We start from the raw sequence: 17,179 nt of genomic DNA, 5'->3' as shown, positions 1-17,179 counted from the left end.
CTATCTGGGGATACTCAGTACCTGTGAATCGGTATCTGTACTCAACGGTTCCAATTTTCGGTACTTTGTGTGCATTTGTGTGGTAATACAACCACACATATTTATGGAACAATTTGAGCAAGAATTTAAAAGAATGATAGGCAAATATAAGATTTAAACATCTAATTAAAACAAGTATATTATTAAAATATAATGAACTCCCATAAAGAACCATAATGTGTTGTTGTTGAACCTTTTTGCTTGTATGTTTTTGTTCTATAGTGTTTTTTTTTCTGGTTTGTTTATTTTTGGTTTCTTATGACCGAAAAATTTGACATGAACTGCTTATTTTGTAATCATCGTAGACATTGTAATTGTTTGTTGTTGTTTTCTCATGCTGTTGTAAACTGATTATTAGTACAAAATGGGCAGATTACATAAGATTATTTTTCTTTCTGCTCCCTTTCATTCAGAAGTTTGTAAACTTTTATGTTATTAAATTGATTTTTTTTTTCTTTTTTAATGAATGGAATAAATAAAAATACAAAATACAAATAAATGGTAAATAACAAAATGTTCCAAATTACCATATTTATTTCTCATACTACTACTACTACTACTAATAATAATAATAATATTAATAACATTAGAAACACATTTATTAAACCAAAATCCAACTGTTTGTATTGTAGCAACATTTGTTTCACAGATTTCTTAAACATTAAAACCTTGAACTACAACTATGCAGTGTTTTTTTTATCTTAAAAATGCCTACTCTTCCACTCCATCACAGTCACAACGATGCGTTTAGGCACTGAAACATGGTACTGTTAGAATTTATGTGCATCTATACCAGGTAGTACTGAAGGAATAAATAAACCATAAATAAATAAAAGAGCAGCATCTGGAGGCACCACGGTGTACATCACAGCTGTCTTTTCTGCTCCCCCAAATTGCAATATGTGTGGGGGCGAGCTATCAGCGGTGCCCGGGGGAATCCTTCAGTACCTCTCACTCTCATCAACACTCCAGTTTCACTGCCCAAATTAAACTGAATATCTGCAAGAATGACTGTGCAAACACCAAACACAGAAAGGTGAAAAGGTGCTAAAAAAAAACAGCCATGGGAACCCAAACCGGCCATTAATTTAATGTATTAGTCTTCAAAATATACAGTCTGTGCAAATAGTTGAAATTCAATTACACCTAAAATAAATTCAAACACAGCATGCACGTACATTTCCTCTAAAGCGTTTCTCTCACAGCACCTTTTACCCTTTTCTCAAACAGCATTTACACCAGGCAAGCCCTTCAGATGAATAGACAGGATGAAACCTTCAATTCAAGGCAAAACTCCTCACCCCACCCTGTGTGAACAATGTTCTGATTCCCAATCTGTGGTCAGGGCTGTTTATAGTCCTGTGATTTATGAGCCTGCATCTGAAGGGTAAATTCAATACTTGTCATGTTATCCAAAAGGGTAAGTGAGGGCATTGAAACAAGCAGTGAGGTGCATTCACAGAGGTAATCTGTACGTTCCAGTCAATCGATGGGGATCACCTGAGTGCAATGCATTTGAGTCAAGCCATTGATGTTAAATAAAAGCTGCTCCTCATGCATCATACATTTGAGAAATGTAAAATTAAGACAAAGCCATAGCTTGAGATTCTGATTTTATTTGTAGTTTTACACCTGAAAGCACCAGTGAGCTGCTTTCAGGCATTCACCTCTGATATCCTGCAAGTGATACTGTTGTGTGTGGTTGAGGCGGTTCGGGAATTAGGCCCTGCTTTACTCTAACTCATCCTCTTTGAAGATGTTTCTTGCTCGGGGCTGAGGTGCCTTGGTACCAGGGGACAGCTCTGGTGATTGAAGCTGCAGCATTCATCCCACATCCCTGGGTCAGTGTACAGAATACGTATTAGCATGGCTTGGTGTGGCGGAGGAAGGGAGACATATGACAAACTCATTGTGACATCAAGGAGGAATGCTCAGCATTGCAGGATTAAATTGGCTTCCATTGCCTCAGGATATTGCATGGCATGTGTCGGTGAATGGAGCCACTGCCATTGTTCATGCAAACTGCAAAATATAACATCATTATTCATGGTTACACCCATGATCTAGATCTATGATGGGTCTGATTCTATTTTTATTTCCCATTTGGATTTTATGTATCATGAGAATAGAAAGGAAAATAAGGAAGTAGGAAGGTCTTTGTTTCATATTTATTCCATTTAAAATGATTGTTGTTTGCACTGACTGAAGGGTTTTTGCACTCTTGTTGTACTTGTTGCAATGACAAATAAAGTTCCATTCAGGGTTCTTCCAGTATAATAACAATAGGTTTGGGAAGGTATCACCTCTCACAGCAGAGGTCTGACAAAATAAAGTGCATTTTACATTTTATTTTGCACTTTATTAAACGATCAAGTGTCTGAATCTGAAAAACTAACCCCTATGGCAGGGTGAACGTTTCCAGAAAATGGGTAACTTTCACCCCTTGAACTTACAGTACACTCTTGACAACTTCCTGTCACATCATACAACCACTAAACTGACAAATCCAAGCAAAATTGACAATCTTTTGTTTTGATCATATTCCATATTTGGCCTAAAGTCACCATCTAGAGGTCATTGCAGGGCAGGATACAATTGCACAGACACAATGGAGACTTTTGCCCCTCTAATATCCTCTGACTGCTACATTTACAATTACACTTTAAAACCAAACATTATTTCATGTAGCTCCAACATTTATTTCAGAAAACTTGAAACACAAATAAAACACACTCAAGCCATAACAATATAACCCCTGATTAGTGAATTATAATAAGTCATATACTCCCTGTAAAGATGATCAAAAACACAATTCATCCAATGACCTTTACAAGGTAGAAGCTAAGTGAATGTGATATAATGTATCGTGCATTTTTTAAAGTTCATGTGTTGGAAGCGAGGGAGGAAAGTCGCCCATTTTCAGAGGGTTTAATAAAGGCCACAGTGTAACGGATCAACAATGGTCAAATACCATCAAAGGAAAGAAGTGAACTGGTCACCACATCATGGCCTGGTGAATGCTAATTGATGCAGGAATGGAGTAAAGGCTGACCCACAAAGTTTAATTAAATACACAATACACTGGGATTCCTTTGAGGGAAACTCAACAGAGAGGGGTTTTATCTCCTTTAGCTGGGGGGAGGGGAAAAAAAGGCTGGTGGTCATTCCATTTTGGACGATGTCAGTAATTACCAGTAACGTGCCATGAGCACTAGGGTTGGGTGGGCGGGGGGGTTGCAAATCGAGACCACCAATGTCAACACCAATGACAATTTCATATGTTTTTGCTGGCATGTGTTAATCTAACAAAATCAAGATTGTAAAACACCATTAAATAAAGATGACAACAACAACTCAGAACAGCCTCAGTGAGGCGCGTCCACAAAGTCAAACCTTCCTTTTGTTCCATTCACTGTGGAAAGTACAAACAATTTTCTGACCTTACCTTTGCTGAAGGTCTGATAGCTCAGGTGTTGGTCTCCTATCATTTAAAAGCTGTTGTTTTTCCTCAAAAAAAGTTTCTTTATTGTCTCTAGGGCGTCATCCTCCCTGTAGCGTTATAATCCCGCCTACTAGCTAAGGAACGTAGCAGCCAAGCTGTATCAATTCACTAATGCATTCTGAACGTACGTATAGCATTTAGCATAGCATGGTTACGCCCAAAGGCAGCGTAGAGAGCTGCCTTTGTACGTAAATGGTTTTTATCTTGGGGAACTGACCACGCACACGCAAACACATAAAAACACGCTATGGGAACAGAGGCAGAGCAGCAATGTGCTTTTGGAAGAAGGTGTGGCCTCCTCCTGCCTCATGGTACGTTCACACCAAATGCTTTTTGGGCGTCAAAATTGTGCCTCACGTGTGCTCGGGACACAAGTCGAGGGGAGGGGCTTCTCTGTTGCCGGTGGTGTTCATACAATGAATGATATTGTGGCGATCAGTTATGTTCATAATTCACCCAGTGACTGTGAAGTGGTGGAACATTTGTGTTGAGAAGGCTGTGTTTCTGGTCGGATGTATTTTGGTGTGACTCAGTGTGTGCACTGTGATGTCAGAGGACTATAGAGAAGTGTGGGTGAATGGAGAATAAAGTTTGGAGTTCCTTGCTGAACACGCTGCCTCCAACTCCGCCGTTTCAGGACTCACCAGAGCTGTGCTCGGACAAGAGTCGCTTTCAGCGCTACTTCCGTCTCTCCCGTGCCCAGTTTGACAACCTGCACGGGTAAGCTAATTGGCGCTCGCATCTCCTACCAGGACCCCAACTACAGGCGCTCTATGCCAGCAGAGGAGAGCCTGTCCATCTGTCTCCGCCTCCGTTAGTGTTTGTTTTTTCTCATTATTCTGAATACGTCACGGTTGGAGAACGCTCCTGATTGGTCGATGCGCCGCGATATGCCCCAAGAGTTCAACAATCCCAACTCCAGCGCTAGAGGCGCAGGACGCGCGTCAAAAGTGTGCGCCGCGTGAAAATCTTCAAGACGCGCCGCACAAGAGGCGCGGGACGCGCAGCGGGACCTCCGACGCTCCCTAGTAGCGCGTCCACCATATTTTGTGAATGTACACCTGCCGCTTTTGACGCAATTGGTGTAAACACGACTATACAGTGGAGTGAGACTGAGCAGCATCTTTGCCGTACCAGGAAATAGCGATATTTAGTCATATGGGCGATGAAAAGCACAAAATGCTGACACTCAAACTTATAGGTACTGTAGGCTATCGGAAATGGAAAAATAAATAATTTATAATTACATTATAATTAAAACAAATAATCAAAATATCAATTCACCCTTGGGTAGGCACTGCCTACCTTGCCTACCCTGACTGCACGTCACAGGTAAATATTTTAGTGATGCATCCAAATCAAGTGCTGTAGCATATATGAAGGGAGGGGAACATAAGCTACAATGATTCTAGTCTGTATGACTGCATGTAGAGGTTATTTGAATTTCCTCTACTAATTATAGCTCCATATGGCAAATGACATATCCTATCAAAAGGCAGCAACAACAAAAAAAAAATATCACAATTTCACCATCAATTCTATTCCTTGTTCACTCTGTCGAACTTCCTGCTAAAGGATGTTTGTGCTCTCAGTCCTCCTGCACGGCCGTTTTGTCTGTTGCCTTCCGAATGTTTTCAGCTGTCCTTTGACATGATGTCTACTGTGTGCTGACTCACTGATGATGATGGCTTTTTATTTTTCTTCAATGCACTCGAAGCCACAGCTTTTGGCAGAAATTCTATGGCAGTAAAGGCCTTGTTAGACTGGAAAACATGACATGCAAGAGGAGGTCACAAAACACGTACTTAGAAATTAAAAACCAAGAACCTGAAATATTCCATTCCCACCAAGGAGAGCAAGTTCAAATAAATGTCTGAGCTGAAAGTATTTGTATATACCATCTCCCTGTGGTTTTTTTTTTCATAAATCTTGAAGATTTACTGAAGTCACCCAGAAATGAACCAAGGTTTTGATTTCATATCTAATGAATGGATCTGGTTTATTCTAAGTGAAGTTTGCATGATTTCATATGATTTGAATGGATAATCTATGGTTTTCTTCCCACACTTACAAAATAGTAACACAATATGTAATACAGTAGTACCCTTAAACAGTTAATGAGTTATAAATTGCTTGTTGAATATTTGCTAACAGTTTAAGGCCTTATAGATAGTGAATAGAATACTTACAAGCTGTAAGTTAAAAATGTATAAATTACATGTTAACTGTATATTAATGATTTATAACTTAGTAACAGATCATAAATAAGCTATATGTAAACTACTTACGAATGACTTGCTATAGCTTTATATACGTTATTGGGATGTTATTCTAAAGTTGCGACTATTCCTAATTTACTAACAGTTAGTAATAACAGTAATAACATCTATAAGCTAATAACTAATACTGATATGAGATAATATGCTGTATATTAACTCACACTTTACAGATCAATTGTGAATAGTTTGTTGTAGGAATTTATAACTCATTAAATAACAGTTTATTACTGATCTACTAATTTCAATACAATTCAACTTTATTACGGACTCAAAGTCCAAAAAGACAGAGGGACACAATATAACAAACACCAACAAAAATACAAAAAATAACAATTACACAGTCACTTTAAAAAGACAGCTATACCAGTGCCTCCACATCCTCGACTGATAGCGAATGGCACTATAGGTGACATCAACCAGGAATTACTGTATTCACCGACTTATTCAAACGGCATATACGTAAAACTACAGTGTGGCTTGCAGCGTGTTTATTCCAGCAGTGACAAACATCTCACTCACACTGGACCATCTCGGCCTCCTGAGAAGCCCACGCAGAGCATCATTATATTAACTACTTATAATTGATAGTTATCATAAAGTGTTACCAAATGAGGATTTAATTTAATTTAATTTATCATTATATATTTCCATTGACCAGTATGTATTTTGCTTGTTCTCAATGCATCCCCCTTTGTAATAAATAAAGATTTTCAACTGTAAAAATTCATTCATTGAGATCTAGGATGTGTTAAGTGTTTCCTTTAGTTTTTTGAGCAGTGAATGTAAGATTAATAGCATGTAGTAATACATCAAAAGGGTAAAAAAAAACAAAAAAAAAAAAAAAAAAAAACAAAAAAAAAAATCCTAGATCATGAATCTACCAGACATCAACATAATAATAAAAATAAATAAATAAAAAAAAAAAAAAAATAAATAAATAATAATAATAATAATAATTGTGCATCTGCCTGTGCTGCTCACCTGCTCGTTGTGCTTGTGTGAGTTTGGAGTAGAGAACATCTGCAGACTCAATCAATGTTTTGCTGGTTTGGATCATCTAGAAAACAAAGGGAAGAAAACGGATCGGATTTAAACACAAACTTTCAGAGAAATTTGTGACCATTTCCATCCATCCATCCATCCATCCTTCAATCCATCCATCCATCCATCCATCCAACACATTCAGGAAAAACAGGATTTGCACAGGAAAGTAAGACGCATAAGACGGATAGACATCTAAAATGGAGAACTAAATTTAGAGACCTAAATTCAATCATCATACATCTTTTGGTCTGTTACAGGAAACATAAACCCTTGGAAAACAAATGGTCAGAGAGGATAACAGGCATTAAAAAAGGTTGATAGGTACTATAAAAGGTATAATTAATATTTAGCTCAAAAGGCCAAGATGAATCAATCTTTTACACTAACCCAGCAAAACAATTCTTTGATTAAATGTAAAAAGCTCCAAAATCGCACCTGTAGCATGGTTTACCTACACCAGTGGTTCCCAAACAGAGGTACGTGTACCACTAGGGCTACAAGTGCACATTGTAATACACAATGCCAGAACAGCTTTGAATGGAGTTTTTCTCTCTCCATTTTTTAGTTCATTAATGTTGCCGTACTTAGCTTGAGGTTCTTTTAAAATTTTGAATTGAATTCACTGTCCATAGTGTTGTTTTAGTTAAAAAAGAATCGTACATTTTGACAAACATTTTATTTTATACAGGTGCCTTTGTAAAAAATAAATTAAGTTGCAACTGTACAAGATTTGGTCTCTTCCTTTTTTTTTTTTATATAGAGAGTATATATAGTTTATACATGAGATGTTTACTGTATGCAAAGGAACCGTGGACAGATTTATTACCAAAAATAAACGTGGGGGGTGAAAGTCACTCGTAACTGTTACTTTGAGTACTATTTAATTCTTCTACTTTTTACTTGTACTTGAGTATTTTATGTATGACTTAAGCCCCATTCGCACGGGATAAGTATTATCTGGGGACTCCATGGGTACTCGGAAAAATTTTAAAATTGATTAAAAACTAATTGAGGCATGTTTCCACGCTTTCTTTTACAGCTATTTTTCCCCACAAACTAACAGTACTATTGCTCAACAAAAGACAATACTTTTTTTATATAATTTATTATAATTATTTTATGCTGTAGAGGCCATAATTAGCTACATTTTGCATAGGAAACCATATTTACTTACTATTACTTACTAAGTATTCACATTAAAGTTGCATTGGTGTTTTCTTGTAAATACATGTAAATTTAAATTACACTCAATGTTTGTAATTTGTAGATTAAGACTCAAATGTTAGAGATACAGTTAGAGGTTTAGGAGATCCCACTGTTCCACAAATGAAAAAGAACATGATTATATTATATAGAGGGTACTTATGATATGGAGAGGTGGTACACATGATTTGACAAAAATGCAAAGGGGGGTACACGGGACAAAATCCACTGACCTACACCATAATATCAGTGTGTTTACAGTGAGTCGTCAGCATTTGTAGATTAAAAGAAGTGCATTTTTTCCCCAGGGGATTGAAAAAAGTGCATTTTATTTACAAGCCAGTAAATACCAGCAATTTAATACAAATTTAGTTCCAAAGGAAAAAGCTTCTAGACATTTGCCTCGTATTTTCGCTTACTTCTTAGTCCTCGTAAATTGCACTTTCTATAGATTTCTTTCCAGTTAATTTTTGCATCCGATACTGAAAACAATATTGGATATGTTTGAGCTGCAGACATCCTCCCACTGTGCTGATGAGGAGCAGCTGGAGCACGGATGCAGCACTGAAGAGGCAGCTAATGAGGTTTCACACTTCAGTGAGGGACAGGAAGCAGACGGCCACGGACAAACGGAAGCACACACACACAAATATATGAATGTTATGATAAAAGTTGATATAAGGACAGTTCTTTATTTATTTTATTAGCAATTGTAACAATGGTAATGATAAGACTGTATTTTAACTGCAAAATAATGGATTACAAGTACTCACATTACTGTAATTGAGTTGCTTTTAGAGGTACTTGTAATTTTTTGAGTATATTTCTAAATCAGTCATTTTACTTGTACTTAAGTATGTTGTAAAAGAAGTAAAGTATAATTTGTTACATTTCTAGATCCAACCATTACTCTTTTTTGATTTAAAATGATCAACTGACATTTCGAAACAACAAAAAATGAAACGACCAGACAACAATCAAATGCATCACATTACGTCATATCCGACCAATCAGATTAAATGCAACGTAGCATTGAATCACGGTTATTTTCTCAGTTTAAGAGTTTATTAATGTTCCTATACTTAGAGCCTGAGATTATTTTTTTGGTGTTATTTTATCTAAAGAATTGTACATTTGTGCAAGAATTTATCTTTTCCTTTTTAAGTTTATCCATGAGATGTTTAATTCATCAATTTTCAATTTATATAGGGCTTTTTTTGGACACTCAAAGTCGCTTTACAGAATGAAGGGATTATTCTTTCTCTCCACACTTAGTGGTGGTGAGCTACTGTTGTAGCCACAGCTGCCCTGGGGCAGACAGATGGAAGCCCCTCCGACACTCACACACACACACGCTACATTCAAACTAGGCAATGTGGGTGAAGTGGAAATCTCAGTGGTCTCCCATCCAACTACTAACCAGGCCTAGACCTGCAATGACAGGCTGGTATGGTTTACTGTATGCAAGGGAAACGTGGACAGATTTATTACCAAAAATAAACGTGGGGGTGAGAGTAACTAGTAACTCTTGCTTTGAGTACTATTTCATTGTTCTACTTTTTACTTGTACTTGAGTATTTTATGTATGACTTAATCCCCATTCGCACGGGATAAGTATTATCTGAGGACCCCATGTAATAAAAAATTACGCCCCAACGTCTGCTTTTTATGTAGCGCATTCTCAGGGGAAAACCGAAGCCTGAGATTTTGCTGTAATTTACGGACATCTCCCCAAATATGTCAACGCGCTGCATATTGCGTAACATTAGCTCACATTGTTTTCAACATGGTGGGCGCTAAGAAGGAAAGTAGGCACTGGACGTGAGAAGAAACCTTAAAATTAAATAAACATGCATCCCAGAAACAAAATTAAGCATAATCACGCATCAGATTAGTATAATCACAGGACCTCGGAGTTCAGGAAAATATTGTAGGTCATTTGCTGGGGGAATTTTTACATTACAAATTACTGACATGGCCGATTCACACGGGCTTAACATCACAGACATTCTCCGCAATTATTACAAATCGCATGTGGTCCCAAGGTAAAACTAATTCCGTGAGAATGGGGCTTTACTTGTACTTGAGTACAATTTCAATCAAGTAACAGTACTTCTAGGACATATCAGTACTCTTACACCACTGTTTGGATGTAAAAGCTAATAATATTTTATGATGAGAATTTCAACTCTAAATTTATCATGTCCTAAGAAAACTTTTTTTGTGAACTGAAGCATAAAACTCCCTCTGACGGCTCCAAACGTCCTTTTTCCTGCCGTAGAGCCTTCTAAAAGCTAAAGTAGATTCTACATTGACGTGTAATGATGATAGTGGTGCCTGCGTACTAGCTTTCAGGAAAAAGAACAGCGATGACCTACTCAGCAAGGATGCAACAGCTCTTTCCAATGCCAGCTTCCACCAACCTCACAGGGGAGAGGAGGAGGAAGAGGATGAGGAGGCGTGTGGGAAAACAGCAGGAGGAAGCTAATTACAGACAGAGAGCTCCAAGCCTCGTTTGGGCGGTGCCAATGTCAAGTGCTGAAAAGAAAAGTGCTGTTGTACGAGGGGATGGAGAAGGACCTGTGATTACGCAAAAAAACGGATGCAGCTCTACAATATTCTTTAGTAAAATCCTCCAGATGCGCTAGTCCTTGGACCAAACGGTAAATATTTGTGTTCAAAAGACGAAGGCAAAACAAGCACTAGATTTTTATTCTTCATTTGTTTGTGCTGACCCCGACCCTCGAGGAAATCATTCAGTCAAATGAATTAACACAGACGACTCAGTTTCATCATTTGAGTTACACGAAAAACAACAAAATGCCAAATCAACCCATTTCAATACATGACCTCCATTTTCATCCAATGGTTCAGCAAGCTTTGGTTTTTCACCTCTCATCTTGGGCCTTATTTATAAAACTTGCTTAACTCATTCACTGCCAGCCATTTTCAGAACGGCTACCCCACTCACTGCCTGCCATTTTAGAGCATTTTGACTGATTTTTAAAGACCCACAGAATATTTTGTACATATGATGATCTGAAATCTGAAACCAGATTCTGAAAGATTGAAGCCTCTACTTTCATTGGAATTTTCTTGTTTTTGTTTCGAGCTTGTTTCGTTCTTCCGTAATCAGCAGTTGAATAGAGGCAAGTTTCAAACAAATTGCCAATTTCTGACAAAAAGCTGAGAAAAAAGCCTTTTTCTGAAAAAACCTGTCAGTGACTTTGAAACAATTTTTTTTTTTTTTGCTTTAGTCACACCTCAACATTGGTTTCCTTCTATAAAACTACAAAAGCAACACTGATACCGGGCTTTTGATGGCAGAATTATTATTATTTTGTTATCTGCATCAGAATTGAATGGATTTCTTACTCCCCTTCCTGATCGCAACACTCAATAGTCCAGCTAGTTCCACACATGCTCTGCTTGAGTGTGAGCTGCTATGAGCTGCTGGGAGCTTCACTGTCTTCTCTGGTAATGCCATTTTTTGCTTTGTCCCTGTGTCCCCCTTACCTCCCCATCGATAGTGATAATCACGGCTAATTTCTCATCCAAAGGCGCACTGCTGCCACCTACATGCCTCCAGTTGGTCACTACACTATAGAACAAGGCTGATAATCACATAACTCCGTCACATTGTCTCCTAGCATTCCCAGCCGAAAAACACGCATATATGCGTCAATGGCAGTGAGTGAGTTAGAGAGTAAATAAACCCCAAAACCACTTTTTTCTGATGAATATAAATATATTTGGGTATGAAGTAGTGCTGTTGAAACCTGGCTATTACAATTGATTTTTGCTATTGGCTGAGAACAAGATCATGTGATCATGAAACAAGCCCATTTTGCCCCGCCCCTTTAATAAAAACTATCACCTGTGGGCTCTACAATCTGTGGTGAGTAGGTTGGATTGAAAGAAGAGTGAATAGAGAGTAATGAGTAGCTAGTTAGCATAGCATAGATTGTTCATTGGAGATTTTATAGTATAGACTGGGCGTGTCTTAACTGCTCCAGGAGCCCCGCCCATAGGTACGGAGAAAACAGTGATTTGATTACTCTTTAAGTATAAAGTGAGGTCTGAAAAGTTGATTTCTTGTGATTTATGGAAATAAATTTGGTGTATAAATGTGTGTACTTTTACTCCATTATTACATTTTGGAGACGTGGGAAACTGCTGCAGCCTGTGGTGAATAGAAGCAAAATTTATCTGATACATGAAATGTTAGGACATATCAGACTTATAAACCCGCCAGCTGTGTTATGTATAACACATACATGTCTTCCTTTAGTGAGCCATTAGATTTATGTATGCAAATACATGCATAATAAGGCTCAGAGTGAAAATGAACGTATGTACGTGAAATTTGCACCCAACCAATTTACAATCTGACAAATTAAGTGTAGGCTGGCCTCGCTGAACACATGGTTCATTCATTCTGATGCACAGCCGTGTTGGGAACAGCCCGCAGGCATGTGCTGCGTGTGACGGTAAGTGCATAAACACCTGAAATGCTAACCTGTAAATAACATGTTATGGTTTCATTTATTCAGACAACTGTTTTTCAGGAATTTTACTTTGATCTCCTGACATGTTTCAATTGTCAACTGCCAGTCTTCTTCAGAGGCTTGTGCTGATCACTTTGATATTTCCTTGACTTCAGTGTAGTAATTCAGAGTAGACGACTGTTTTTCAGGAAACTGTTGCCTGAATTAATGTAACCATAACATATTATTCAAAAAGAAGACAAAAAGAACTTGCTGGAATTATTACGCTGACCTCTAAAGCCTAATCTTTCATTCAGAGAAACAACACTTAGGTAAAGCTATTAATTGTATCCTCCCTAACGTCAATATGTGACGAGTTGGGAGTGAGAATATGTTAACTCTGGAGACTGCCAACATTGAAATGGCTGTAACTTCTTCCAATATTCTTTGATTTATAAAAGTTTGTGACATCATTGGAAAGCTTAGAAAGGCTTTCTTCTTCTTTGGTCATTGACGTGTTGCAACCAACTTGAATAGGTGCACATCGCCACCTACTGTACTGGAGTGTGTAGAATGGCTTTCTCGTGACTCGTCACATTTATGGTGGAATGTGTTTCTGTAGAGGGCGGGATATGAAGTGAAATCACCTGCACAATCTTCCATGTGGCCTGTGATTTATGACGGTAAGAAAAAACATCCCACAATGCAATGATGCAAAGATCAATACAGATCAGTGATCTTTATTGATTCAAATGTCAATAATCTTTGATTTCTTGATCTTAGAAGCCTGAATTATGTCTTAATCTGATTTTTTTTTTAAAAATGGTTGTCTCCAGCAGCTTTAAGTGGTCCTAATACTCTTGCTGTGTACAGATGTTTTCTGCAGCTCAGTAATGTCTGACTGGATCGTAAATCTCTTATTGTTATGGTGAACTTGTCGAGCAGGACAAATGTCTGTGTATCAGTCAGCGATCTGATACCAGAGAGCAGTGCAAGTTAACATCTGCTCAGTCTTAAGTGTCTTGATTTATTTTAGTAAGTGCAGCACCTTGATAGAGCTGTAGGGGACAGAACTACCTTATCACATCATTACAGGAAAGCTTTTACTATCCGGGCCTGTCAGGCTGAGTGCTTTGAAAGTTTATCTCCACCTGCAGTAGATATTAAGTTTGACCACATGTAGATCTCTTACCCCTCCTCCGTGGCTCAGTGACCATCAGGTACCTCATCAGGCTCAATTGAACAGAAACGATCCATGTCTACTGCTCAATCGCTGCAAAATCTCAGAGGTGAATTCTTTGCTCCAGGTCAGAGATTTAAAGTAAGGAGGAGTCTTTATTTTACTCAATACTATATTATAAATCTGCTAAAGCTGCCATTTTGTTCAGTGTGCAGAACCTAAGCTTGAACCCACACAACATTGTCTGTCTGAAAGTAGTTAACATTTGTATTCAGCAGTGAACAACCAGCTACATGTGAACATACAAAAACTGTCCACAGACAGACATGGGGTTAGGATTTTAGAAGGAAACTAAGCTTGAAACAACAGTATGCTTTAAATATTTAAAAAAAAACATGTGCATTTCCATGTATGGGGTGATTTTGTGGAACAATCTTGATGAAACACTGTAAGTATGAATATAATGCAGATAAAAAAAAATGTACAAAAGAAGTATCTTTGAAGAAGGAGAATGTAAATCTCACAGATGTTGATGCACCTGTGATTTTGTTTGTTTTTGTTCTGTTTTTTATTAATAGCTCGATTGGAGTATGTATTTGTATTGTCAATTTAGTTTATTTCATTAGATTTTGCAGTTGAAAAGCCTCGGCTTCTTCCTATCCCTGGTCGAAAGAATCAAATGTGTATTATATTGAAATTGACTTTCAATATATAGAAGTTTCTGTTGAGATTAGTTTATTTGTTTTTGTTTCAAATTAATAAATAAACAAAACCTCATCATGTTTCACATGCTGACAGTGCAAACTAATTCATTTCCTACAATGTAAAACATCATATTAACTAACAAAGCTCACAGTATACAGTATGTGTGTTCCCTGTGTGTTTTATTATCAATCTATTATTAGTGATTCATCTGTGGTTCTCATCCTATCGTTTGTTTTGTGGGTGGGGCCTAAAAGGCTCTTACGTTGCTATAGGTTGCCGGGCCCCTGGGTTAGACCCTTCATGATGTAACAGCACATAAGATGCATTATTAGGTGTTTATCAAATGTATACTGCTATAAAAAAGGACATTTACAGTACTTTTTTCCAAACACTTGATGTTCATATTAGGTTAAAATAAAACGTGGCCTGCTTACCATGTCGTAGGCATTGAACACTTTTCGCAGTAGCTCAGGCACCGGCCCCTGAGCCTCCATGGTGGGGTAGGTCTCACTCAGGTCTACTGTTACCCTGAGCGACCGCTCGCTGTTCATCAGCCAGGTGGACACAGTCAGAATACACTGCTTCATGTTGGCAGCGGGAGTCAGGCCACAGAGCTCCTTAAAGGACACCATGGCATTCTGGGGGAAAAAAACACATCATGAAATATATTTGCTTCACACACCAGACCAACTGTGCTCACTGAGCATAAATACATGACATAAACAAAGCAGCTGATGGAAGAAAACCTTCCCCTGGTGGAAAAACATGTTTACGTTTCTCCCTAATGATGCTAAGATTCATTAATAGACACGATAAATAATGGATTACTGAATTTTTTTTTATTTTTTAGGGCTTTTCTTTCATACAAGGCCCTAATTTAGATTAACATATTTTTTTCTCAATAAATAAAACTAAGATATGAGATAAATATATTAAAATAATGGTAAAAAAAATCCAGATTACCCATTACATGAAGCATCATATTAGTCTATTACAGTTTTTCTCAATTGCTAAGACACATTTCTTGAAACCTGCTCTCCTTTTCTCTAAACTGTGAACACAAAACACAATTTCCAAGCTACATTCACAAAACGTCAGACTCTTCTTGCAAAACCAAACTTTCACCTCAAAACAGTTCAATCTGTGCTCAAAACTGAACTGTGTTGTCAAATCATGCCCCAAGTCAATCAGAATTAAAAACACTACTGAACAGTCACTAAACACTACGTAGAAAAATAGAAAACACAATGCTCAGGACATGAAACTGGAGAAATAAATGTTTATTCACTGTAGGTTAAATGCATGTTGCAAAATAAAGAACCTGTGCATAGCACTTGTACAAAAAGAGAAAACAGAAATCTTATGCATTTACACGTATCTTATGCGTTTGCTACTTGTGTACAGTAAGCCCATGTAAAAAAGTACAAAAATATACAAATATGCGCAGTCTGTTGCGCTTGTGGACACGATCAACAGTAGAGAGGCTGACACTGCTGATACCCTCAAAATTTACATGGTCCTCAATGATCTTCTGCTGAATTTCACTCAGTTTAATGGCATCGTTCTCATGGACCATATCAACAATTAGGGTCTCTTGGTGTGGGGAGAACATACCTGTCCTCCCACCCCCATGTGGCAGTCTTTCAATTCTACAAGAAGAGAACATGGAGTTACAACAAATATATATGGAATACTAGGCCTACAAACAGTTAGACCAACCCTCCATTACAATACTACAGTACATTGGTACAGTGATGTACTGAAGCATATGTACTTACAGTATACTGTGGTACAGTATATAGAGCTGGTAAGTCCCGCCCATCCGTAAAACCCCACTGGAAAGTGAAAAACCGTCAATGCAAGTGAATGTGAGAAATAATTCTCACATTCACTTGCATTGACGTTTTTCAATCTAGAGGTCCAGTGGGGTTTTACGGATGGGCGGGACTTACCAGCTCTATAGTATGTCATACAGTAATTGCTGTCAACATTTACATACTGTACTATAATGTCAAAAAAAAGGTAATTACCTGTTCTCGTCTCTAAATCTTCAGATTATGGTGGACACAGTGAATCTACTGATGTTTGGTTGTACCCTTTGTCCAGCCTCCCTCATGCTCATACCACGGACAAGAACATGGTCAATCACAGTAGCTCTGATTTCATCAGATATTACTGTTCTTTGTCTTCGCTGACCACCTCGCCCTCCTCTCACACAAACTCTTCCTCTCAGATTTCTATCCATTGTAGGGCCTCACAAACCAGTGCTCTTCCCTTACATCATTAGCCACAAGTGTGATCAGTTTTGAGTTGTTGTGTTCAAGTGGTGACACCTGTGCTTTAATTGTGTTTGACTTTTATCACCTGTGCTCACCATTATGCAGCACGAGTGCATCACAATGAAAATGTGTTGGCAAGTTGTGTCTAAACAGGTGAAAAGTGTTTATGGTTTTGCCAAAAGAGTGATTGTTTCAATCAGTGGGTTCAGGCAACTGAGCATTTGGTTCAGACAATAGGGTTTAGTGTTTTAGCAATTGAGAAAAACTGTACTTAAATGTATTTAATGACTATAGGTCAAACAAACATTAAAAAGGTAATTTAAGCTTTAAGGTAAAAAAAAAAAAATATGTATATATATATATTTACTATTTATCCTGTTGAGAAACAACTCAAGGGCTGGAAATGTCCCAGTACACACACTAATGGGTACAACATAGTCTCACTAATGAATACTGTCTAC

General features: G+C 37.8%; 1 protein-coding gene across 1 annotated transcript in view; it reads right to left on the bottom strand.

The window, feature by feature from the left end:
- Positions 1 to 17,179, bottom strand: part of LOC114468490 (inactive phospholipase C-like protein 2) — a 112,970-nt gene that overhangs the window by 14,560 nt on the left and 81,231 nt on the right. The window contains exons 3-4 of the mRNA XM_028455422.1: positions 14,874 to 15,077; positions 6,802 to 6,877 (exon numbers count right to left, since the gene is read on the bottom strand). Of these exons, the coding sequence (XP_028311223.1) occupies positions 6,802 to 6,877; positions 14,874 to 15,077 (280 nt within the window). The remainder of the gene's footprint in view (positions 1 to 6,801; positions 6,878 to 14,873; positions 15,078 to 17,179) is intronic.

The sequence above is a fragment of the Gouania willdenowi genome, chromosome 8, assembly GCF_900634775.1.
Source record: "Gouania willdenowi chromosome 8, fGouWil2.1, whole genome shotgun sequence".
NCBI lineage: Eukaryota > Metazoa > Chordata > Actinopteri > Blenniiformes > Gobiesocidae > Gouania > Gouania willdenowi.
This window is presented reverse-complemented; position numbering and strand designations above follow the sequence as displayed.